Genomic DNA, 27,970 nt, shown 5'->3' with positions numbered 1-27,970 from the left:
TAGGCTGGAACTTGGGCGTAGTAAGCTAAAAGATTTACAGCAAATTAGAATGCACAAGTCACTTGGGCAGCTGAGTAAGTATGTCGGATAGTAATTGCTGCAGGAGCACTATTATATTATGAGACTTATTAGCAACATCCGATTTGTTATAACTACAGTGTCCGTGCCTCCGTGGCTGGTGATATGTCTTAACTAACCGCTATGATGTGTGCTATTTCTATAATGTGTCCATTGTCAAATAATAATAACTGAATAATAAATTAAAAACACAGAGATATACAATAATTACATATTATTGTATGCATATATTTACACAATAAGTACAATATTCATACTTGGTAAGTATTTTAAATATCAATATGATAAATTTACAAGTTAACAAAGAATTATGAAAAATATACAGGAAAATAGCATGCACTAACAAGCAAATTAGTACGCTGGCTTGTAAGCCGGAGTGGAGTAAACTGGTGCTGAGTATGCTTGTGCAGAGTGTGCGGGTGTGGAGTAAACGAGTGGTGTGGAGTAAACGGGTGTGGAGTAAGCGGGCTTGTAGGCTTGGGCGGGTGCGCTGTAACCATGTCCATGTCCTTGGATTTTCTTGTCTTCAGCGTTGAAACCACTGTGGTCGTCGGCGGTATATTCGACGACTCGGGTTGAACCGTCGGCTTCCAGAAGGCTGTACGATCCCTTGACGTAACCGTTTCCGTCGCTGTATTCGGATTGGCTGTGCACGTCGTAAGTATGTGGGTCATTTATGCTGTAATAGAAGTTGTACGAGGTTGCGGCGTACGCGTGTTCAGCATAAGCATGTTGTGCTGGGTAAGCCGGTGCGGCATATTGGGCGAAAGCGGAGGCCACGCAGTCGATGAAAATTATCACCCGAAATAGAATTATTTATTACCATCAATTTTTTTTACTAAATTTTACGATTAAAATTGTAAAATAAACATGTTACGGTTAAAAAGTTGTTAGATAATTTATCAAACAAAAATCTTATGTACCTTCATAGCCATAATGTTTTTATTATTTTTTTTTTAATAGTGTTAACTATGTGCTTTTTGGTTTGGGGTTTTTGAACTGATATCTATTCGCTATTAGGTTCCATATTTATATCTATTGAATATTGTCTATTATAATTGCATCCCTTCGGATAACTTAATTTTAAACTTATATTTCGGTATAGTTTATAACCGGTTATATATACCGAAATTATAATAATATATAATATAAATTTATATTCGGTATAACTACGCCTTCTATAAATTATTATCATATATTTTCGTGTTTCGAATAGTTATAATATATTATGTATAGTTACCGCGCCCCTTTAGTTCATACACCTTTCCTTTCAAGTGAAATGCGATACAATTTGGAGTCATTTTATACTATGAAATCAGTGCTAATTTGCAGATTCTAATATATTTTTCGTGTAAGTGCTAAGTGAAACTTCGCTATATAATAATGTTACAATTATAGACATATTTTAATTAAATTTAAAAGTATCGTTTATATAACTATATATTTTTAGAACCTGTGATTGAATCTATTAGCATATTTTTAATGCTTTAACGAATGACACCAAATTTTTACATACCTCTCTTTATTGCAAAAGGACTAATTAGCAAAGGGGCGTGGTAAATTTATAATTGTTCAAAGCACGAAAATAAATAATATGGTTCATACAACTGGTTGTAATACGACATAATAATATGTGTTTAGGATTTTATGTTTTGGGAGGGATGACATTTCGTTGATCAGTCAGCATAAATACGAAGAACCAATAGTGAATAGATATCAGTTCTAAACCTATACAGTACCAAGTACACAGTCAATAAAATACACTAATACGAAATGGCTGTTAAGGTATACTTGTGTCTTTGTTAAATATTATATATCTAAAAACATTAATCTCGAAACATGTTCATTTTGCATTTTTAATCTTAACGCTTTTATTGCAGATGATCATTTTTGCCGCCTGTGTAGCCACCACACTCGCTCAATACGCTGCCCCAGCATATCCAGCGCACCACGCGTACACCCCGACCCCGTACAACTTCGAGTACAGCGTAAACGACCCACACACTTACGACGTGCACAGCCAATCAGAGTACAGCGACGGTAATGGTTACGTCAAGGGAACTTACAGCCTTTTGGAAGCCGACGGTTCCACCCGCGTCGTCGAATACACCGCCGACGACCACAGTGGTTTCAACGCCGAAGTCAAGAAAATCGAAGGACATAGTCAAGGATACAAGGCACCGTACAGCGCACCTGCCCCAGCCTACAAGCCAGCTTACTCCGCACCCGCATACTCTGTCAAAGCCTACAGACCAACCCCATACAAGGCATACTAATATTGTCAAACTTTTCATCCAAAACCTTGTTTAAATCGTATTAAGTCAAGAAACATCTCAAAAATCACAAATACTTGACTACTTGCTTATACAATTATGTTGTAATTTATTTTTTATTTAAATAAATACTAAATTTAATAATTCTATGCATTTATTATTTATGTGTTGTTTATAGTTGTTTGCAATTGTGTACAATCATCGATACGGGTACCTTATGTACATTATGATCGGCGCACTATGATACATTACCTGATCAACATTATTTACTTTTCCTGGTATTCTTGACTAACTCATTAAAATACCATTATCCACGACACGGTAGATACTTTGACCATAGTAAATTAGACATTGTAATATTAACTTTAAAAAGCGGGTAAGTGCAGCGGGGTGGAGTATGTCAGCGGTGATAGAAGTCTGTTCATCGTCCCTTGAGTTCTAGGACAGGATAGTGTATTATTACAGTATTCGATTTGAATGCAATGATTGCATTCGATAAAAAACGATTCTGAGCGGAGGATCAGTGTAACAGTTATTAATTGTGTGTACTTGAATAAGGATAATGACCCTCATGTCTACTTAATTAATCTATATTTAAAATTTAAAAATATTACATTGCCCATTCAATTGAATAATGAAATAAAACATTTTGAGTTTACGATTTATACCTATTAAAGTATACAAATATAAATACCTTTTTTGTTTTACGATGCTTTTCTTATAAATATTTTATATTTATTTATAATTGTTCTGGCTGCATATTAATTTTAGATGTGGCTTAAGATTCACTGAAAGTCTACTAATATGTTGGTTATGATAAGTGAGTTGAGTATTTTTTTTTGTGTGGTATGATTTATTGCTCTATTCGGAACTTTCATTACTGTCCGATACAACACTTTTAAAATACTTTAAATTTTTGATTCTTTTAAATAACTGTATCATTTTCTGTACTGAACAATTTTTTTAAAGTGGCTTGGTACGGCGCGTTGGCTACTATCAGTCACGCAACATGACTGAGAGTAAGTAACCGCTGCTGCGACTATAATTCCCGAATGGGTGACCACCCGGGTTCGTAGTGAGCAAAAACCTTGCAACATATATACTTGTTTATTTATAACGATAACAAACGTTCCAACCTTACGGGATAATGACCTCGATCATCGATGCCTTAATCCAATAAAAAAAAAACCCCAAACATATGCCCTCCAAAATATTATTGTTTTCCTTATATTGGTAATAAAAGCTTGAGCTCTAGAACAATTGTAGAATATGTTATTTTCAATCTACGTGAATTTGTTTTTGATACTTAAAAATACCGGTGTAACGTCCTCTTAATGATGTTTCTGTCATTAATAATTTACGAGTATTATATTTATTTGTGTTAGTGAATATGATGTCAATATTCAAACATTGAATATTGATAAATAACCTTTTTAATGTATTCGCACCACAGAATTGATTTCCGATCAGAATAGAATTTTTATAAAATTCTTTATTTTACGAAATGTAGGTACTTGCGACCATCGCCGCACTAAGCTTTGCTAACAGCTGTTGTAAAAACAATTGGTCTAACAGATTATACTCACTTGGTAAACATTATTATATTCACTATAGATATACATCTACATCGCAATGTTATAGTCAACACAATATATTATAATGTGACTTATTGTGAACTAAAGTAAATATACAAGAATTATTATCTTAGGCTTATTTGAACGGTAAATATACCGTTTTGAATAAAAATTCCTAAAAAATCGAAAGTAAGTTTGGTTATTGTCGCGTTGACGCTGCTTGTTTGGAACATTACGAAACATTAGCTATAATCGTTTACATGCATATGCAATCAGTTTTATATTAGTTGATATGAGATTATATATCGGATACCATATAAATCGTACTAATTTATATTGTATATCAGTTTTGAAAATTCAATATAAATGTATATATGTGTGATGGACTTTTCAGTGACCGTGACGTAAAATGGGTATATTAGACATTAGCCATTTATTATAGAATTGGTGATACTGGTGTATTACAATCAATCCAATAATCGATTAAGATATCTAACCTTTGAAAATATACCTTTTTTAATCATATGTTATAAATAAATACATTTGACTTAACATAACAAAGCATACGATTCAGATAGTATAATATGCACACAGCTAAGTAAACTGAGGTAAAGTATGTGGGATGCCTAGAATACAATTGACAAGTTGGGTTAGTTGTGATGTAAAAGCGCTAGAGCCAAACTTAGGTTTTGTTAACTTCAGCGTTGAAACCATATTTCCTGAGACCAGAAGTATATTTGACGATACTATAAGAACTAAAACATACCTAAAATTCGATATCTAAAATCTAAAATTTGAAACATTTGTTTTGCTACAGCATGTCATAATATTGCGTGGCATTGCTGTCGGTATTTTATAAATTAATAAAAAGTGAACAAATAAAAAAACCACCCATGGGTAATTTTGTTGATTTCTATCATAAAATTAGCTCACCATAAAATTTGTAAAAAATGTAATGGATTGACGGACAATTAATATGCGTAAGTCACTGAGGCAGCTAAGTAAGTACTTATGTTGGTTAGCTATTGCTGCAGGATTACAATTATATAAGGCTTACTATAGCCATGTTTGATTTGTTCTAGCGTTATAACTATACAGTGTCCATGGCTTCCGATAGGTTTTGAACCAAAAGCTATGATATGTGCTATTACAATAATGACGTGTAAATTATCAATTAGGTAATGATAAATGAATAATAAATAAAAAAAAACACAGAGATATACAATAAATACATATTTGCATGCATTTATTTACTCAATAAATACAATAGCCATACTAAGTGTTTAAAACATGAATGAAGTAATGTTTAAATAGCAACCATGGTTATTCACATTGGTGAACACTATGGTTGAGAAATGCATGAACAAAATGTGAAATAAAAATGGTGGAAAGTAACGTACACAACTAAATAAATTAGTATGTTGGTTTGTAGGCCGGAGCGGAGTAAGCGGGTGCAGAGTGTGCGGGTGCCGAGTAAGCTGGTGCAGAGTGTGCGGGTGCTGAGTAAGCTGGTGCAGAGTAAGCTGGTGCAGAGTAAGCTGGTGCAGAGTATGCTGGTGCAGAGTAAGCTGGCTTGTAGGCTGGGGCAGAGTAAGCTGGCTTGTAGGCTGGGGCAGAGTAAGCTGGTGCAGAGTGAGCGGGTGCTGAGTATGCTGGTGCAGAGTGAGCTGGTGCAGAGTATGCTGGTGCGGAGTAAGCTGGCTTGTAGGCTGGGGCAGGTGCGCTGTACGGTGCCTTGTAACCTTGGCTCTGTCCTTCGATTTTCTTGACTTCAGCGTTGAAACCGCTGTGGTCATCGGCGGTGTATTCGACGACGCGGGTGGAACCGTCGGCTTCCAAAAGGCTGTAAGTTCCCTTGACGTTACCGTTTCCGTCGCTGGATTCGGCTTGGCTGTGCACGTCGTAAGTGTGTGGGTCGTTTACGCTGTATTCGAAGTTGTACGGGGTTGGGGCGTATGCGTGTTCAGCTTCAGCGTGATGCGCTGGGTATGCTGGGGCAGCGTATTGGGCGAGTGTGGTGGCCACGCAAGCGGCGAAAATGATCATCTGAAATTGAAAAAATGTTTTTTTCTTATATGAACGGTTTTTTTTATGAATTTATTTAAAATAATATAAATACCTTAACTGCCATTTTATATTTTTATTTTTGAACTGTGCTGTGTGTTCTTGTTAGTTCTGCCGTTTGAAACTGATATCTGTTCACTGTTGACACTCCGTATTTATGTTGATTGATAATTTTTAATTTTACCCTTCCTATAAATATTGAATAATACATATCGCCATGTTATAGATATCTATAACTTCTTGAACCGGTTGTATTCAATAAACTATTAGTATTATTATTTTCGACACTAAGCTGTTGCCGTCTATATATATTGCCAAAATAATATAACCCAGTCCAATTATATTTTTTTTATTTTATATGGCATAATCTAATTATTAGGTGATGTGACATAATGTTATTACATAGTTTGTGAACGGTTTGATTATTTAGTTGGCATACTTAGTATCTAAATTCTACATATAGACTATGTTAATATTTTTAATTTTCTTATACTAAATGATTCCGTAAATTTTGATATTGACTTTATTAAATTGAAAAATATTAAAATTAATATATTTTTAAAATAATTTTAGTGTTTTAATGTAAGATCAAATATTGCCTTTCAATTTGTATCCAAGTTATATTATTAAAACATCGTGTGTTGATCACTTATCAAACATCTAACTACCTAATTTGTCCTCGTCGTGGCCAATCGCGTCCGTGCATAATTATTAGGAATTATAAATTTAAATCTTTCTAATAGACATTACAAAATCAAGTTTATGAAATAGTATATAGATTATGTGAAAATATAAATTATAACCTTCTTTCCATTAACTTACTTAAAAAATATGTGTTATAGAAGTTACAGTAATACATATTGATTTACTGAGATAAAAATGAACTCTAGGTTATTGCATTATACAATATGTGTTCATAGAAATATTGAAAATCATTTAAGTTAACCGATAGATAAATGTACAGAATGTATCGTGTTCACAACTCAACAACGCATAATGATTTATGTAAATATTATTGTAACTTTAGCCGTTTTATATTTTGGCTGTTTTCAAAATCGTGTTTCGCATCATTGGCTAATATTCTGTCGAGAGACTGTTTTCATATTTTCATCAGTATAATGACTCGTCAAACAGACGTAACAATATTTTATTGTTATTAGATTAATGCTGTCCATGAATTAAAATAGTTTTCTTTTATGTTAATATTACCTTATAGGTACTAATAAATAATAATAATCAATAATATTATAGTTTTAGGTTTTTGTTTTTAAATTATCCATAATAGTAAACAATACAACAAAACAATATATACTATATTAGAACCGTAACACAATTACTACCAACATTATCTTCTGAGAACTAGTCAAAATAATTGGTCTGCAATTATTCTCAGATCCACAGCCGATGAAATTAAAACCAAACAATATTGTTTGAATGCAATACTGAATGATTACCTAACGACCAAATGTGGTTACGACAATATATTTGCAGTTATTGTAAATTTCTTTAAATATGTATTGAACTATCATCTTATGATCTTTTAATCTTGTAATAATTTGTCTTATTCACGATTGATCTTCGTGTTCAATACCTATTTCTTGTACATTTATTTAAGTTTTGTAACTTTGCGAATAAAAATACAATAGAACATAATCTACATGCATGAAGGTACACGAAGGCCGGGATAAACATGTATTTACCTATGTAATTATATTAATAAGTAATAACGTGAGATACCTACCTATTATATCACAGCAATGCCGAACCCGTGGCTTACAGCCTGCAGCACATTCCTATATTATGTGAGACCCGCGACATTTTGATTGAAGTAAAAAACAAAAGTACAAATAATTTCAATTATATTTAAATATTTTTGAAATTAATATCATAATTCATAAGTACCCATTATATTAGCTATTATTATTATTTTTTTTTTATGACTGGTGGAAATTTGGCCATTGTTTTACATATTATAGACATAAAATAACGTGTCAAATATTATATTCACCGTTAAATGAAGTTAAAAACTAGAAAGTTTGAAAATATAGCTTTGATTCACTAAACTTTTCAATTTTATCCTTCTAAAATTGACTAATTTTACTACTGACTAAACTAATTTTGCTTTTCCAATTTTAATTACAAATTAATCTCAATTTAACTAGAAAATTTAATATCAACTTATTTTTATGAGCATAATGTGCGAATAATGACTAATTTATATTTTATAACTATTTAAAAATCATATTTTGTGGTTTGGGCATAACGACTTGACATACAAGGTCAATCGCTTGATAACAATTATTCATTACTATATAATATAAAATAATATATGACATTATATTTAGTATATCATTTTATTGAGCTTTTATCAAAATATGTAATCTAAGTAGATTCAATTTTAATAGTATATTAATCTGTGTATATTAGTATTAGATATATTATTTGGGTGAATTAAAATGTTCATAATGTCCTGCTGCTGTGAACACTTTATGTCTGTATGTATAGTTCTCACGAATCAAATTCCGTCCAGAATCGTTTTCAATTGAACGCAAATGTGCTTTCAAATTCAAATTAATAATACACCTGCACTATTCTGCACCGAGGTGAACAATTAATAGAGGAGTGACCAACACCCGGTTTCTGTATCAAATATAATGTCTGTTCGATTTGTTCACTAAAACCATTCGATATCACTTTAACTACCTATACTATTCACTCACGTAAACGTGTTCTATTAAAATCTATAAACCGTACGTTGGTATACAACTTTTACGAAGCGTGTGATTATCGTTATTGGTATTATTATTACGATATCGCATTATAAAATTATAATATAGAGTTAAACACCGTGTTTATTTCTGTCAATTTTTTTTCATTACTATCAACGATTTTAAAGTATATAAGTTAACATATTTTTTGATACCTATTTAATTAAAAATATTTAATAGCTTTATTAAATAAGATATAATAAGTCCAATAGTTAGATAAAAGTTAGTTTTAAAGTTGAGGTAAAATTGTACTAAGTAGTGAATCACGAATTTCATTGGCACCCCTTGCCACTTTACTCTTTTCATCAAAACTTTAAATGATTAATAATAAAACCTAAACTGGTTCAATATTCGATGTTTAAACATCGGAATCTATACTTTAGACAATAAAAAAAAAATATACGTTTCATTAAAATAAAATTATCACTTTATGTTATAAAGAAAATATTCAAAGTACCTATACCTAGGTACCTATAATGTTACAATATGTTAATATGTATTTCAAACCATATAAGACCATATTTTTCTAAAAAGAATAGTGTAGCCACTTAAATATATCACCTCGTATCTCTTATGTAATATAATTAATAAACATATTTTTAAAATCTAAAATTGTAAATAAAAAAAAAACAAAAATAATAAACATAATAAACATATTCCATGTTCTTAAAAACCTACTAGGTAACTAAACAGTAAACAGAACTCCACTTGAAATCGTCTTAATATATCATAATTATTGATTTCTACAAACGACCCACTGTAGCCTAATTAATTTGTCCTGTATTTCACATAATATATACATATTAAAATGTTCTTTATATTACATACATTAATCGTAATGGTAGTAAGTAGTATACAACGTAACGAAGCATTCACAAAATGCAATTGTAGTAGTTTTTTTTTTTAAACATACGTTTTCTGAATACTTTTCAATAAAAATAAAATAATAATATTTCTTTTAGTTAATATTACTGACAAACATAGCTATATTTATATTAATATTTTATACTTACTATTTTACATTAATGCATTATTTTCTTTCAATCAAATAGAAAAACGTATTTTTGCAAAACTTAAAGTGTTTTATTCAAACGGTGATGAAAAACATGTTACTTTTGTAGTATGCCAGAACACCAAAATGAGCAAAAGAATATAATACCAATTTAGGAAGGGTGAACGAATAACAATGTCAAATAAAGAAAAACCTTTTATATTTTATTGTTTTTTTCTTTTTATAATTGACACTAGAAAGCTATTCGAGACTATATAGGTGCAGCTCTATAACAACGACATTAAAACTACCGTAGTAATTATATTACTTTCAAAATGCGAACACATTAAGGAACTAAGCAATGTCTTACTGTGTTTTGCAGAATAGAAATAAAAACAAATTATTGTAATTCAAGTAATTGATTATATATTTGACAATTGAATAAATATACAAAAAACACTCATAGGTATTTTTGCTGGTTTCTATCATAAAAAATCAGCCATCCACGGAGATTAAGCTCATTATAAAAGTTGAAAAGATTTAATAGATTGACGGAAAATTAGTATGCATATAAGCATTGTTTATAAATACTATGTCTGTGGCCGGCCGTATATCTAACGATATGTTTTGAACCAACAGCTATGATGAGTGCAATTGCTAAAATGACGTGAACAATATCAATTTATGATAATTGAATCATAAATAAAAACAATAGAGATATACAATAAATACATATTTAAATGAATATATTTACATAATATAAATACAATAGTCTTACTAAGTATTTTACATATTAAGTTGGTCATGTTTAAGTTTGCAACAAGGTTCAATGTGAACACTGTAAAATTGAAAGTTGAACGAAGAAACATGAAAACTATGGAGGAAAGTGGCATGCATGACTAAGCAAATTAGTATGCTGGCTTGTAGGCTGGAGTAGAGTAAGCTGGTGCTGAGTATGCTGGTGCAGAGTATGCAGGCGCAGAGTATGCTGGTGCCGAGTGAGCGGGTGCAGAGTATGCTGGTGCAGAGTGAGCGGGTGCAGAGTAAGCGGGTGCGGAGTAAGCTGGCTTGTAGGCTGGGGCAGGTGCGCTGTATGGTGCCTTGTAACCTTAAAATGGTGGAAAGTAACGTACACAACTAAATAAATTAGTATGTTGGGTTGTAGGCCGGAGCGGAGTAAGCGGGTGCAGAGTGTGCTGGTGCTGAGTAAGCTGGTGCAGAGTGTGTGGGTGCTGAGTAAGCTGATGCAGAATGTGCGGGTGCTGAGTAAGCTGGTGCAGAGTAAGCTGGTGCAGAGTATGCTGGTGCAGAGTAAGCTGGCTTGTAGGCTGGGGCAGAGTAAGCTGGTGCAGAGTGAGCTGGTGCAGAGTATGCTGGTGCGGAGTAAGCTGGCTTGTAGGCTGGGGCAGGTGCGCTGTACGGTGCCTTGTAACCTTGGCTCTGTCCTTCGATTTTCTTGACTTCAGCGTTGAAACCGCTGTGGTCATCGGCGGTGTATTCGACGACGCGGGTGGAACCGTCGGCTTCCAAAAGGCTGTAAGTTCCCTTGACGTTACCGTTTCCGTCGCTGGATTCGGCTTGGCTGTGCACGTCGTAAGTGTGTGGGTCGTTTACGCTGTATTCGAAGTTGTACGGGGTTGGGGCGTATGCGTGTTCAGCTTCAGCGTGATGCGCTGGGTATGCTGGGGCAGCGTATTGGGCGAGTGTGGTGGCCACGCAGGCGGCGAAAATGATCATCTGAAATAAAATAATTGTGGTAAAAAAAAAATGATTTTATTATGAGACTCTGTTTGTGTCATAATTTATTGGAAATAATGTGACAGTAGGTACCTTAACGGCCATTGTATATTTGTATGTATTTGTTTTTGAACCGTGCTGTGTGTGCTTGTTATTAGTTCTGCTGTTTCAAACTGATGGATGTTCACTATTGATTCTTCGTATTTATGGTGACTGTTGTACGATCAAAATTCATCCCTTCCAAATAAATTAATTTGTTAAACACATGGGCTGAATTTTAGTTGAACCGGTTATACCTATATAATATAATATTATTTTTTTTTATGTGTTGAATCCCAATGTGGTTACCTCCCTTTATTAGTTAAATAATCCTTTCTAATAAGTGATTTGTCACACGAAAATATAGGTATACTTTTACTGTTCTAATATATTTTAGATACGCAACGAGAGTGTCTAATTTACCAAAATTTCGCTATTCATCTCAAATTTCGCAATTAAAAAATCTATTTTACGATTTGTAAAATATAGATACATAGTGATTATTTCTTATAAAAACCATTGCTATAAAACTAATACTATACTATTTTAATGTATTTGGTTATTCCTGTAATATATATTGATACTTATATATACTTTTATTGAACACATAGTATTGGATTATTTAAAATCAATTCAAAAAATTTAGACAAATTAATCTAAGGAACTTAATAATTTTTTTTTTTAGATTTAATATTAAAAACATCTGTATGAGGTTATCTTGATAATATTCTTACTTCTAAATTTAATAATATTTCAATTCCCTTCAACAGGGCTAAATAGATTATTCAGAACGTAAAATTGTCTACGTTACGTGTTTGTAAGATGGGGATTGCGCATGCGTCCTCTTAATTTAATTTATTTGTTGATGATTGTTCGCACAATGTATTGTTAATTTATGAAATTTCGTATACTCAGTTGTGTACATTGATTTATTTATATTATGGAATTTGTTTAATCTAGTACAAACTGCTAGCCAACAAATTTAAGAAAAATCTCGTTGCTTTGTATTTGTTTTTTTTTTGGTACCTATTTAAAACTGTTTCAGAAATGGAGAACCTTTTTCGAATCACGTGCCAAAATGTTGTAATTAAAGTTATAAAATAATTCACATGCCAGTTATATGTTCATAGGTACCTATAAACAAAATTTTTTCGATGATGGGGATTTAAAAAAAGTCCACTACACATGTTTTTGTATCAGTTGTGTATTTCGAAAATTTTAAATGTTTTATAAAACACAAGCAGCATTAGCTTTGCATCCATCAATGTATTGATCCTGTGCTGTATGAGAAATAACTAATTATGGAAAATAAACTTTGAAAAATCCATGTCGATTAGAATATAGAGTTTATTTGGACAAATCCACTATTTTCAAAATGCAGATTATTATGTCTGGTAGCAGTGAGTTCCAAACTTTTATAATATTGGTATCTAATTTATTATTATTCAGACATAATAAATAACATGGGGATGTATTGATTTACCAATGATATGAATTCTTTTTTAATTTTTAATTTTTTGTTTGCATGTACCTTCTCTTTTGGAGCAATTCAATATTTTTTCTGGTAACAATGTTTAAATTTTGAACTTTGAACAAACAATATCACTTTTAACTTTTATATATTCTATTATTATATTTTATATTATAAGACGTATACCTTGACATTTTCAAAACATTTAAATTAGTTTTAAGCTATTTCCTATTGATACCGTGAATCTAGTCACATCGTTTTACGATAAGGTGGTATTGACTTAATAGTTTATATAACAATAAAACATATTAGGTTTATAAATAATCTAATACGAATTAAAAAATAAAATGTTTTCGGCTTAATTAAATCAACGTATTTACTTATAGTAAAATAAATTACTTTTATAGAAATATAAAAAAAACATAATATCATGAAATAAGTAAATAAGTAATATCATAGGGTGATAACTGACAGCCCACTTTCGCTCTGAACCGTTTTTCGTGTGCAATGATTTATCATTGAATTCAAATTTAACAAGGCTTACACTATACAGTGACTTACACAATGATGAGTTAGACATTCGACACGTACAAATTACAATAAACCGTACAGCAAAGTGGTTATCTGCTTTCCCACCCTTTGTTTTTTTTTCATTTAATGAAATATTGAACAACGAAATAAATATGTATTATTTTCGAGTGCCGTTAAAATGTGTGCCATCTCTGTCATATTATACTGTAGTTGTACTGTACACATTATACCAACTAATAATTATACAGTTATAACCACCAAAAATAAATTTTTCCGGCCTTAATTAAATCAACGTATTACTTAATATAGTAAAATACAAATATAATTTTGTGACAATATCAAAAAACATAATATCATGAAAATATATACTTAGTAATATCATAGAGTGATAACTGATATTATTTTCAAGTGCCGTTAAAATGTGTGCTGTTATAGGTTCGCCATATCTGTCATAATATACTTTAATATTATACTGTAGTTCTACTGTACACATTATACCAACTATACAGTTATAACTTATAATCATGGTTGAAATATACAGGTTATTGCATATAGACTCAGATTGTTATCTTAAAAAACAAAATGGCTGCGTAAAGGTATATCACAAACACTGACAAAAGCTAACAAATTCAAAATCCTATGCATATTGTATACTTGATTATTATTGGCTCCCTTTACGCTGCTATTTTGGTTTTTAACAACAAATATTTGATTGAGAAGGGGTATAATTGTATAAATGCAATAACCTTGTATATTTCAACCATAGTATATTATAACCACGGACATAACGAAACGATGATGCCGAATAGTAGAAAAATCGAAAGTCACCCGTACTAGGATCCCATATTGAAAGCGTGCAGTGGTCGCCGCCGCAACCGTTCACAATATTCTCACTGCACACCGCAAGACACGATCGCTCTCATGGCGCTTATAGTGTCCTGATACTAATCTTGTCGTTTCCAAGCAAACTGATCGCACTTGATGGACAATCCAAACAATTAACTTATTATTACGACACGACGGTATATTCCGGTATATTCGTTTCGTTTCTAATTCATAGATTGTTGAAATAATATTTTATAACTCCTTGACGACCTTATTTATATTTATTTATTTATTTATTTAATTAATATGATTTTTCCGCCTGCGTTTTGCATAGTACTATTACAATAGTACTACTATTTTACTATTTACTACTTTTTTGTAGTTTTTTTGAATTAAATACAAACAATAATTGACTACTATTATCCAGAGAAAACCCGTCATTTAATTTCTTTATGTACTATAATAGTATATTAAAGGGTAGGAAGGAACTTTTTCAGTAGCGGGCGACGACCGCCCAAGACTGAAATTGCCTTCCCGCACGAGCCACACATACTATTTTTTGTCACGCCTCTGCATTCATCGATCACGGCAAAGGTAATGCAAGGATCTACGCAACAACTAGACCATAATTCTACGACAACAATATTTCATGAAAGAAACGATTTGGTTTTATTTATTTTAAACGTCCCGCATGGAGGTTATAATATGAATATAAGATGTAACCAAAAGTGTATGTTTTGTAAGGACCGTGATATAGATTTCCGTGTATGGTTGTGCAGGGGATACGCACGTGATATCTGCCGCGCCCAGCACTTTTGAGGATTTCCACTTTACCAACCGGCACTTTCAGGGATTCCCACTTTACCGCCCGCTGGACGGAAAAAGGACGCTTTCCAACGCTTCAATCACTATCGAAAACCAAACTTTCGGTGCAGGCGTGACAAAAAAGTATTATTGTGTTAAGTTTAAGTAGTGTAAATTAAAGCTAATAAACGTCGATTATACAAGATGAGTTTATTTGTATTCACCAATGACCAACAAAGTAATTTTATATATTATTATTATATGAAATAAAATAAAACAATGAAACAACGTTGTGAAAATATATTGTGACTAAGTAAAATATCTAAAACGTGAAGTCGCATTCTGACTAGAAGTGATAATATTATTATCAACATGTAAATCTCAAAAAATATCGATGTACCATATTACCATAATATTATAGATATATTGTGTAATAATTTGCAATCGTTTATTTATCACACAAAATATAACCATTAATAGTATACATAATACTATAGTAGTAATATACATACCTCTATTTTATATAGTATTATGTATAATTTTATTATAAATTAACAAATACTATTACCTAGGTCCAATATCGTTTTAATGAAATGGTGTAATATTAAACTAGTAACCTAACCTAAACACATAACGTCAATGCAATACAATTTATTAATCTCAATTAATATGTGCTTCATTGAAAAAAAAAATTAAAGTGTATTGAAACCAAATATATTCAAACTTTCTTTTTACTATTCATAATTTATTATAAATACCTAAATTGCCTATAATTATAGTGTAAAACACTACACAGTAATAAAGATAAAAACTAAGTAGGTATATAACGTAAGGTAAATCATTTCAAATATCTTTAGCTAACTATAAATTATGTTTTTTTGTATTATTATTATTGAAAAATGCAATATACATTGTATAAGTTTTCTAAAAAAAATTATATTTTTACAAAGCGATAGCCGATAGGCTATTTTAAAATTAAGTTATGTGATATTAATAACGTTGAAATTCAAAAGAGTTTAAAAAAAATGAACACAAAGTAAATGTGCGTAAACATTGTGGTATATTTTTATATTTTTTTTATTTGGACTCAAATTATAAGTTTCAACCATAGATACATTATAGAACAACTAGATAGCCGACTACTTTATATCAGCCAAGCAATGTTTTGAAGTTTTTGTCGCCATTTGCCCAAATGGCAATGTTTACATTTTTTCATATTATATTATATAAAAAAAAATATATATTTATCATTGTTATCATATAAAAGTGACAACTGACAAAGTTTAAACATTGCCTTTTAAGCATATTATAGCGGACGCGGCTTCATTAAAAAATTACAGTCGGCTATCTAGTTGTTATATATGTCTATTGTTTTAACTAATCGTTAACAAATAATATTCCTGACTCAAGATCGTGTTTAATATTAGCACTATGCTGATTATTAGATATTAATTGTATATTACAAATATATACTCTACATTTTGCTTGGTTAAAATATAAAATGTGTTTCCACCTCCTTGTATAACGAACAATAAACCATATTATAATGTTTTTATAAAACAAATAAAACAAACAGACAGACTGTCAAATCTAGCTGTTCGTGTTTCATGCAATACCTATTACATTTTTGTACGATTATAAATCACAGCGTATATAAAATTTGATACACTTTTCATTTTTGAAACGCAAGAAGTATTATCTGACTCCATCCGGGGCAAAATAGATCAACCAGCTATATATCTATAGTTTTCCATATTTCATTACAATATAGTACAATCTCTTTGATAAATCCGTCATAATCGGTTCATCCGTTTCGAAACCTTTCCTGGACAAACATATTGAAGGAACCACTATTCGAAAGTCTAGTTCATGCGTTTTATCGTGTTTGTGAAATGGCGATGGAGGCTCTTATATTATATAACATAGTAAAAAAATTCCTGTTTCGGGCCATCTTTAAAATACAATTTTTTAAATCCCTTCTTATTACATATCTAGAACATTGGAGGAACTACTGTTCAAAACGTCAAGTTCATTGGTGCCTACATTTTGAAGTTTTTGAGAAATAGCAATATTAGTATTTGGATTTTACATAAAATATTATATAATATAGATTATTAAGAATGTTTAATCAAGATTATATTATTAAAAATTTCATTTCATTTTAGAAATGTTGGCGTATAAATGCAACCAAGTGTTAAAGTATAGATAAATATTATTTCCATAGCACATTATAGTATGCCAACGTTAAATATTGAGTTATCAATATAGTTGGATTGGAAAACAACAGCTTGGACTTATTCCAATTCGATAACAGAGTTTTGCCATGTTTTGTGGATGATTTAAACTTTAAAGTCAGTTGTTAATTATTTTTGGCATAAATATTTTTTTCTTAATACTTAAACTAGGTATACTTACACACAAATCATATCTCTATTTGAAGTTAAATACGATAATAATTTAACTTTAAAAGTATAACTACATAAACTTATAAAATATTAAAACATTTAACATGTAATTTCGAATAGTATATGAACGGTGAGTTATATAAAGTTTGTCAAATATATTTTTGCTATTTAAATTCTGCAAACAATCAGTGGTTAGCTTCAATAAAATACTTTTAAAAAACTTACTATTTTGTTTAAAGGTAATTAATACAACAAACTTTTCATAATATTTAGATAAAAAAACCCAGAAAATTAAGTAACTACCTATCTTAGTTTTTAATATTTATTAATATGACAAAACGGTAAAAAGATTGATTTATTTTATCTACAATTTATTTTTATTTTTTAGTAAAATAATAATTTGGTTTTAGTGGTTAATATAATACTTGTATTATAACATTATTATACAGTGTTTCTTAATAGCATATATTTTATTAATAACAATATAAATATGTACAAATAAATAACTACAAAAATCAATAATTGCACAATTATTCAGCTGGAGTAAAAATATATAATGCGTAAATTGTATAATGCATGAAAAATCAAAGATAATCTTACATCTTACATCATAGTATTTCAAATATTTTTGACACAATTTTAATCTATGGTTCTATGTAATACGTTCATTTTTTATTAATCAAATGACATATAATTTTAATTATGTGACTTATATAGTTATAAGTTACCATATAGTTACCATATAATTGTTATTAAAGTTAATAGTTAGAATAATAAATTTTACATTTTCGTTGAATATTTATAATAATATATAATATAATAGTGTTTTATAGTATTTCATGAAGATTGCATGTTATTACATGGCGGCGAATGAAATAGGCAATTTTAATACTTTCCAGTTTTGTAGGGTATGTATTATGTATTCCATGTTCCGCCATACCACACTTATTTTAATACTGAAAAATACTTATATTGGAAGTATGATGTTTTTTATGTCTTAAAAATACCTTAAACTATGATCAATATGTGTACAATAATACAATATAGTATTCCACGCATATAATACATTTAATCGAAAACAAATAATACAGAGTTGGTGTCAAATTTTCAATTAAAAAATACTTCGAAGTAAAGAATAATATAAAATTAAATCTATACAATCTAAATTTAAGTTATAAAATAATTAAAAACAACAAAAAGTAACGTAAGTGAACGAATAAATTAAAACTAATAATGACAACACTAAGTCAACATTGCATTTTATGTAAAATTATATTTTCAAAACTTAACCAATTACAATTAACTAACTATTCGAAAAAAATAAATACAATTTAGCAAATAAATTTAAATTTAATGATCGTACAATTAAAATGGTTAATTATTATAGTTTTTAAATATATTATAACATAAATCAGTTATATTTTCATCATACTATTAGATTATATATTTTATATGACAGGTTTTTTTATTTTATTTTATATTTTATAGGTTGGTGATCGTCAGAGTAATAAAATAATTTATTGTATACAATATTATACATTATATTATTTTATAAGTCTCATGAAAATGAAAATAAATTAATAATATAATTGGTGAATATTGAAATAATATAGGTGAGTACCCACTAATGATTAATATACTCGTAAGGGCATTACACACCCGGATTTTATGTGGATAATTTTAATTAAATGTTGATAAAAATTACACTTTTAAATCTTAAATAATATATTTATATAATAATTTTAAGTAACTTAAAAGTGTATCATGTCTGATGGTATTTGCGTAATTACCTACGATGTTACATAGAAAAACAGTTTCACACGAAAAATAATCACTTAAGCTTCAGCCATGATTATTAGTTAAGAAACCAAATATATTATACATCACGATAAAAAAGATAATATAAATTGGTATGTTGTAGTGTTTTAATTATTGTGATGATTACTACAGAACAAGTTATATAATTTTTAGAAGATATACTATATTTTAATGTTTTAAAATTAAAATAACTATTTTATATTAATATTATCGAAAACAAAAAAAATTATTATTTACACTATATCACAGCAAATATTGTCATCTTTATCAAGTATACATTTGATTCCTCAACTACGAGACTTTTTCGATAATCTGAACACATATAGTAATAATAATATAGTACTTGTTCGTATGAAACGGTTTCACTAACATTTTATGTGTATCGGACGTCCTATTAACAGTGAACATCAGTTGGTAATAAATGAGTTGAGTTGGGGTACAGTAAAAGTCTAATCGGAAGATTATTTTTTAACAAAATCTTAAATTGGTTTCATTCGATTTACACGTATATCACATTTTTACGAACAAATAATTAGGTAATGTTTCTTAAGGGACTAATTTTGTATACAAGCTTTCGGGTTACAAACTATCAACTATTGTGGCCGTATTTTTAGTTAAAACTCAAATAAAATATAAGCTAAATAGATCTAAAATTAAAAGATATTTCATAAAATATTTTTTTATGGTTATTGTTTATAGCTATAATTAGGTTGAAGTGGTGCTCCGCAACGTTCATGCATTCCTGTTTTGACAAGCAACTGCTAAAAATAACGGAACAAAAAAAATAATATAATATATTAAACAATGTTATTCGTGTAAGATTCATTTAGCTATATATTATTATGTATAGGTATATCAAGTATTCAATATTACTATAATATACAAATAAATATATATAATACACTTTAATATGTGATATACTATAATATATTATACACATTTCATTTAATCTTAATTCCATAAAAAAAATAGAATCGATACTGAAAATATACGACCAGGATGCAAATACTGCAAGGAAAAGTATTAGATTGAAACTCTTCTCAATTTTATCACTTCGGCACGAGATTGAAACCTCAGTTAAAATTGCTCTGCTTTGTTTTTTCGTTTTCAGTCGTTTTTATCATCGCATCAACTCACAAAATAGTAAAAAAAATAAAAATAAACTAAATAATAAAAAATTACCTCTTCATTGTATCGTCTAGAATATATTTCTAACAGTAGACTGCAGGACTACATGCAACTTTTGAAACTCATGATATTCTGCTCAAAAAACATATACATATGTTTGTATTATTCTTTGGAATTTAAATTACTGTTATTATAAATTGTATAACTGTATAGGTACATACAAAAATGATATATGACAAACAGTATAGATATTATCAAGGCTGAGTAAGTTTATGATTTTTTTTACTCAGTTTAGTTAAGTTAATATGCACCAATAACAAAAGTTAAAAGTTAATTTAACTATAGGTTAACTCAGTTAAGTTAAAAAGTTAATACACACTTTTTGTTAACTTTTTATTAAGTGAAAAAAAAATTTATTTATTTATACAACATTAGTGTACATAATTTTTTTCCAACCCAAAAATAAATTATAGACTATAGTGTTTATACTTGATACAGTATTTCCATATAAGTTAGATTCGAATGATATACATTTTTAACTTTAAACAATTCACGGTAAATATGTTTTGACATGAAAACGAAATTGACTGAAATAGTGAAATATATTAAAATTAATAAACAAATAAATTAACTTAACTTACTTTTTAAAATGAAAAATTAATTCGTCAATTTATTAAAAAAGACATTTAGTAAGTAAAGTTAATAGTTAAGTTAACGAAAAGCCAAAAGTAACTAGTTAATTTAAAAAGTTAAAATTAAATTAATTTTTACCTTTACTTTAACTTTTTAATTCGTTAATGCCCAGCATTGGATATTATACATAATTCAAATTGTGTAAGTATTTCTATAAACTATAAATATTGCAACTAATCACAGAATAAAATTAGATTTTATTATGTTCATCCAGTTAACACCCCAACGACATATTTTTATTATAAAACATACAAGTATATCATTTTATTTTTAATAGTAGGCCGCATAATATTGTACCCTATTAAGTTTATTATAGGCCATTTATTAAAATTTTAAGAAACATTTAAAATTAAAAATACTTATTCAAAGAATCTTGTAAGTGGTATGATATTACTATATCAGTACCATTAGGTTATTGTAAAATTACGAAACAGTATAGGTGCACGGTTCCAATCCAGAAAGAACCGAGAAAGTTAAAATTATAGATGAGAAATCAAATACTCAAAATAATAAAAATGGTTTCATTTTTCATGATAACAAACCAAAAATATATTAGGAGGTTACAAATTTATTCTTCTCAAATTATGGCAAAAATTTTGTTTTATTTACTTGGACTATATCCAGCCTGTGTACTTCTTGCTCTCGAAAAACAGCTTTCAACATACAATTTATGAATGTCGAATGTGTATCGTATCGTTGAAATATTACAAATCTCACAATAATAATATAGTCTTTATGCTTACATATTATATGTTTAGCTCGAGATATTGATTAATATTATACAAATGCATATTTAATAATTATGTTTTGATGATAACTATAATATAAAGAGTGTTGGATTTTCTTAATTAAACAATACATTCTCTGTTTATAGGTAATAGAGGTATATTATATAACTATAAAACGAGTACAATATATTATGCGTATGCAATCATATATAATACACCACCGTATTATAATATAGGTATGCACTACTCAAAAAATACGATAAACACTTGATGTTTGGTGTTAAAACACGAAAAATATTTATTTACAAAAAACTAAGATGATATTGATGACAATAGTATACATAATAAAAAAATACACACATAACACGCATGAGATTGCGTGTAGGCGTATATAGTTACGAAAATGTGTTAAGACTTAAAACAGTCTCCAAAGTCGTCATTGGTGATGTTGGCGTTTCCTTCGCTGCAACGTTCAGTGATTTAAGACGTTGACTTAGTACGCGGGCTTGTATGGTGCTGGGGCTGGCTTGTAGGCCGGTGCTGGTGCGGAGTAGGCGGGTGCGGGGTATCCACCTTCCTTCTTGACCTCAGCGTTGAAACCGTTGTAGTCATCGGCGGTGTATTCCACGGTGCGCTTGCTGCCGTCAGGTTCGACCAGGCTGTAGGAGCCCTTGACGTAACCGTTGGCGTCAGCGTATTCGTTTTGGCTCTTGATGTCACCGGTGTAGGTGTCGTGCACGCTGTAGTCGAAGTTGTACGGAGACGGGGCAGAGTAGGCTGGCTCTGGGGCATAGGGTTTCGGGGCGGCGTACGAAGCTGGCTTGTAGGCCGGTGCTGCTGGGTAGGCTGGTGCTGCTGGGTAGGCTGGTGCAGCTGGGTAGGCTGGTGCCGCTGGGTATGCGGGTGCTGCTGGGTAGGCTGGGGCAGATGGGTAGGCGGGGGCAGATGGGTAGGCTGGTGCTGGGTAAGCTGGGGCGGCCGGGTAGGCTGGGGCTGGGTAAGCCGGGGCGGCTGGGTAAGATGGGTAGGAAGGTTCCTTGTAGACAGCCAGGGCGGTGGCGACGGCGCAAGCCGCGAAGATGATCAACTGAAAACAAAAATTAAAAACCTTTATTAGTATAGTGCGGTCAATCTTCACCATAAACGTTCGACCCGCGTATAGGACTGCGTAGTATTTTAGCGCCAAAATCGTAGAGTGCGTGAGAGAGATAGAGATAGTGAAAGAGAGAGAGAGTGAGAAAAGGTTAACCATCAGCGGCCCGTATAAGGACTGCACAGGCGATCGCCAGAGGATATATGCTATCGGAGTTTAAGAGTGCGACCTTGTTAGAAGAGTACGTCTGTCGATCGTCGGCAAGTAAAAGTTATGAAAACCGGTCGGCACGGCAGCAATCGCGGTGCGCCCAAGTGTTGTTATTACGTGTGCACGCTATTACGCAAATCGGGCGATGTTGACCGGCAACAGGTGTAGTTGCACGCACACTTTCTGCTGTTTTTCTTATTAGATCGAATAACGGTAATACGATCGTTTGCAAAATAGTTAGCTGCGAGTAGAGTGATCGTAACAATGAAAATATCGGTTTTCATGGAATGACACTGTAGTGTTTGTACATAGATTACCAGCCTAGGGAAACACTGGACCGAATGCGTCGCGGATAATATTATGTATAACCATAAAACTTCGACGATCGATAGTAATAATAATACAAATTTGCACTTACTTTGGCGGACATTTTGTAGGTATGTTGTCTAGTGATTATTACTGCAGCACGATTAGTTGTGTTGGTCGTCGATGACTGTGGTTGATCAGTTGGTCCACGCTGGTATATATACTCACGATCGATTGTATAGTTGCCGGGCTTGCCCTAACTTGGGGGGGCAACGCCACTCGCCACCGAAGCGTGGTGGGTCAACGCGTCTGTATACACAACTGGTATGCTATTTATGCGAGGGCGTATGTACCCAAGGGGGTCACCGGGTTGACCGATTTCCCCTCAGACAAAAGGGGCCCGGCATGTTGTTACGCCATATCTCCGCATAACACTGCGTAATAATGTTATAATCTACATAGTATTTTAATATTTTTCTGTTCGAAATTAATCCAAACGAAAACCACGAAGAGTTAGAGTGACCGTCTTTACAAGCTGGTACTTATCGAACTAGGTCATTCTTAAAATATTGTCTGGAACTTCATAGACAAACACTGAAAACTGTTAAATTTATGTCACAAAATAATGTTGATAATTAAATCAATATCTCATTAATTTATGACTAACTTAAATATTTACTACTTAACTACAACAATTTTCAAGGGTAACTTATAATGTTATGTTAGGACCACCACGTAATAACTAAAAAGATTTTAAAATATTTTTAATTTTACTTAAGTATACCTACTATATTTTACTACTATACAGGCAGTAACAGGAAGACCTGACGGATGAAATAACTTTTGTTCTAGTCAATAATTTTAGACTTTATTTTTATTTATAATTTGTAGTCACTTGTGCTACACGTATAATATAAAAAAAAATATTTTTATTTATTAATACTGAAAATAAAAAAAAAATTTTAATTTTTTTGGTAAAATTATTCATAATAGCCAATTTGTGAATCTGATTGTAATAACAATTTTGACGGGGAAAATATTTATCTAAGTCAACTAGTTTATTTTTTAGAATTTATTTCAATATCAATATTTTTTGTATATATTAATTTAGAACGTTATAACTTTTTTTCAAAAAAATAATTTTGGGAATTTCCTGCCATGAGTATATTTCTTAATCATATAATTTTCACAATTTTTTTCATATGTTGAAGTAGCATGATTTTTTTTTTCCAGGTCTCCTGTTACACCAATTATAATAATACAATTAATAATTCATGTAAAGAAATTTTAAGCCTTCATATTAACGTATTTTTGAATAATCACAAGATTTAAACAAAATTGTTTTGCTATAAAAAACCTTTAGGAACTATCCTGCATAAAACATCATACTTTTAAATAATAAAAACTTTCCTATATATTATATTTATAGTTTTCCCGATATGCTTGTTGTTGACAATGATTTACAATTATAAATGTTTTACAATTCATGCGTTTTGTGAATTTAAGTTTCAAATTTGAATTGACTGCAACACTATAGTTATTTATAGATAATCGTATTATATTTTAATTACATTTTCATGGACCTAATTTTTTTTTATAAACGATTTTTATTAATCTTAGTAAGATGATATCTGTTGATATTTTGATATATTTACAGTGAAGATTACTATCATATTATACATACATACCATAAGATATAGATTTATAACCATCATAATTTTTAACAGAGAAATTATGTTCCACCGACTTACTTGCTGTACTAAGTTATAAAATCGGATAATACAATGATCTTACAAAGATGAAAGGGTAGGTATAATAAATAATCAGAAATCGTGAGGCCAATGTCATAGGTGATCGAAAAAGAAAAAAAAATGTCTGATAAACAACGACATTACGTCACAGACTCGCAGCTGGAATGCAACGGGCCTATATTGAACCCTGTCAACAACTTACAACGTCATCTTTTGACAAAAAGTAAAGTATAATGTTGTACTACAGTCTAACAATGACGAAAAATGTATTTTTAGTCATCATTTTTAGTTACTTCAAAACGTATAACAACAATACAATCAAATTTGGATTTGACACTAAACCTGCCATTAAAAAATTATATCAGCGCACTACCAATTTGTTTTCTTTCTCTGACCCACGCGCAACATGGACAATTTACGTTCAGCAGGCCAACGTAGTGAGTTTTTAATATCGGAATAAACTAACCTATTGGCTATTATCAAACCTTGTACAGTTTAACTAAGAGTTATGAAAATTATCTGTGTTCGTATGTTGGAGTTTTTCTGATATTTAAATTTTAAAGCGAAATACGAGCATTTTTAAACTGTACCTAATGTTTTAGTTGTAATTTGCATAGAACTTGAAATATGGTAAAAAAAAAACAAACGTACATACTCAGATAATATTTTTAATATTCAATTTGATAATAGTTCGATTCACTCTAATACTAAAACAATTAACACAACATTGGTTTTTCGGAACACAAATTTAGTATGTTGCATATTGATCAGAGGGAGAAACCGATAGCTTACTGATATATTTTTATATAAGTTTCTGGTCCACGCGTACAAAACGTATTTAGAGGGAAATTTTTAGATGCACTTCATAACACCTGTATTATATACTGGTCCATTGTTCTTTGTAGGAACGGACATTAAAGCTCACGCTTCTACGACCGTTATACTGAAGATGTTTAGAATTTATTTAATTTACTGTTTACACATTATAATTTATAGTAATGTACGTGTAAACCATAATATATGTGTTAAATCCAATGTAATCCTTGGAAAAATAGTCACGTAATGTATAGTGTATACACATGTATTTACATAATATTATTATTAGGTATAACAAGTACCTATAATGTACATTTGATATAGTATAATACTATAATAACATGTATTATATGAATTTACAAGAGTCAAGTTAAAAATGTGAGAAATTGTTGCGTTATATTGTATCATCTAACGATTCCAAATGGCTATAAGTATCATATAAAATAAAGTGTAAAAAATATATAATTGAAGGATAAAAATAGGATGAGTATGTGTATAAAAATGCATATCAGTATCGGCAGTATCGGCAGTAGCCAGTAACCACAGTCAAATGTATCATAAAAGTTAATTTTTACGTGTTATATTATAATTAAAAATCAAAAACAAATACAACAATGAAAAATAATCTGTTGTTACTAGACTTATTTCAATGGTTAATAGGTATCAATTACTTACATTTGACGTAAACAATTTAAATTTATTTTAAATGTAATGAAATCAATTTTCAGACGATCAGTGTTTCTCAACCGATGTGCTGCGCCATTATTTATCATCATTTAATTTTATTAGTTAATAATCTTATATCATAATAAGGGTTAATTACTTTATTATTTTTATGTTCAAATTAAATATAATAGTTATAAGCTAACGCGATGTATCCATATAAAATATTGACCCTTACCTCTCACTCTAACTCTCTCACATTTATACGTTTTATCAACTCACTTTTTTTTTTATAAGGGTTGTTACTGGTTGGATAATATTATGCGTAATACATTATTATCAATCCCTTTCGAACGAACGGCAAATAAAATAGGCAATTTTACTACTTTCCTGTGTTGTTGGTTAGACAAAATATATGAATTTGATTATTATATTCAAATTATTTAAAAGTATCTAAAACATAATATAATTTAATTTGGTTTATATACAAAAAAATGGATGTATTGTAAAAAAATAAGTTCTATAAAAATTAACTTGATGTAACAACTAAGATAGGTAGTACATATGTTAACAATACAAAATATTATAATAATAATCAATGTCTAAAAAATATTAAAAATAACAATTTTAGGAGAGACCATAAATATAATCTCAAATTAAAGATTTAATGGATAAAAGTAAACAAATATTTAACTTATTTTAATTTTAACACTTAACACTTATTTTTAAATTGATTCGTTCCAAAATGAAGGCATGCAATTTTGATACAAGATAAATCACACCCAATTCCAAGATAAATTCGCAAAATTGTACAAATTATACACGAGACTTTGTGTACGTGATAATTATTTAAATACTGGTGGTAAAACGAAAAAAAAAATAAAAACTTAATTTGAAGGAACATATTATGTAGGTATAATATGTGTATTTTTGTTTCTGTGAAAATTGTTTTAGGGAAACAAAAGTAAACACATGTGAACACCATTTGAACACCGATATCGTTTCCCTCCAACTACTTGGAATACTGTATTATATGTATATCACAAACGCAATGTAAACAATTTATGTTAGACATTATTATATAAATATAATGATTTACTTTGTATGAACTTTCATAACAACTCGGGACATGCGTGAAGAATGATTTTATCATAAAACACATAAGTCTTATAGTCTTATGTATGTGCTATAAATAAATAAGCAT

At 30.1% G+C, this 27,970-nt stretch overlaps 5 protein-coding genes across 7 annotated transcripts in view; 2 read left to right on the top strand and 3 right to left on the bottom strand.

Annotated features, from left to right (window-relative positions):
- The window catches only part of LOC132944552 (Kv channel-interacting protein 1-like), a 482,905-nt gene that overhangs the window by 182,595 nt on the left and 272,340 nt on the right, over positions 1 to 27,970 (top strand). The gene's annotated exons all lie outside the window — the stretch shown is intronic.
- Positions 415 to 6,192, bottom strand: LOC132944551 (cuticle protein 18.6-like). The gene is made up of 3 exons (XM_061013980.1): positions 6,045 to 6,192; positions 5,350 to 5,971; positions 415 to 803 (listed from the first exon to the last, which is right to left on the bottom strand). Exons 1-3 carry the CDS (start codon positions 6,054 to 6,056, stop codon positions 430 to 432), a joined length of 1,008 nt encoding a protein of 335 aa, XP_060869963.1. The 5' UTR covers positions 6,057 to 6,192; the 3' UTR covers positions 415 to 429.
- On the top strand, positions 1,720 to 2,496 carry LOC132944579 (cuticle protein 7-like). Its single transcript, XM_061014014.1, has 2 exons — positions 1,720 to 1,863; positions 1,959 to 2,496. Exons 1-2 carry the CDS (start codon positions 1,852 to 1,854, stop codon positions 2,352 to 2,354), a joined length of 408 nt encoding a protein of 135 aa, XP_060869997.1. The 5' UTR covers positions 1,720 to 1,851; the 3' UTR covers positions 2,355 to 2,496.
- On the bottom strand, positions 10,761 to 11,668 carry LOC132944565 (cuticle protein 7-like). Its single transcript, XM_061013999.1, has 2 exons — positions 11,579 to 11,668; positions 10,761 to 11,485 (listed from the first exon to the last, which is right to left on the bottom strand). Exons 1-2 carry the CDS (start codon positions 11,588 to 11,590, stop codon positions 10,895 to 10,897), a joined length of 603 nt encoding a protein of 200 aa, XP_060869982.1. The 5' UTR covers positions 11,591 to 11,668; the 3' UTR covers positions 10,761 to 10,894.
- On the bottom strand, positions 22,195 to 23,808 carry LOC132944563 (cuticle protein 7-like). The gene is made up of 2 exons (XM_061013998.1): positions 23,649 to 23,808; positions 22,195 to 23,014 (listed from the first exon to the last, which is right to left on the bottom strand). Exons 1-2 carry the CDS (start codon positions 23,658 to 23,660, stop codon positions 22,421 to 22,423), a joined length of 606 nt encoding a protein of 201 aa, XP_060869981.1. The 5' UTR covers positions 23,661 to 23,808; the 3' UTR covers positions 22,195 to 22,420.

This window comes from Metopolophium dirhodum, chromosome 5, assembly GCF_019925205.1.
Source record: "Metopolophium dirhodum isolate CAU chromosome 5, ASM1992520v1, whole genome shotgun sequence".
In the NCBI taxonomy this organism is placed as follows: Eukaryota; Metazoa; Arthropoda; class Insecta; order Hemiptera; family Aphididae; genus Metopolophium; species Metopolophium dirhodum.
Note: the sequence above shows the minus strand (reverse complement) of the source record. Positions and strands in the feature narration are given on the sequence as shown.

Excerpts from the sequence above, each read along its gene's own strand:
- LOC132944551 (XM_061013980.1), bottom strand. Across the intron at positions 804-5,349 it reads CTCCGCTCCGGCCTACAAAC|ATGCTGAACACGCGTACGCC; the intron begins CAACATACTAAT and ends CACAACATGCTT.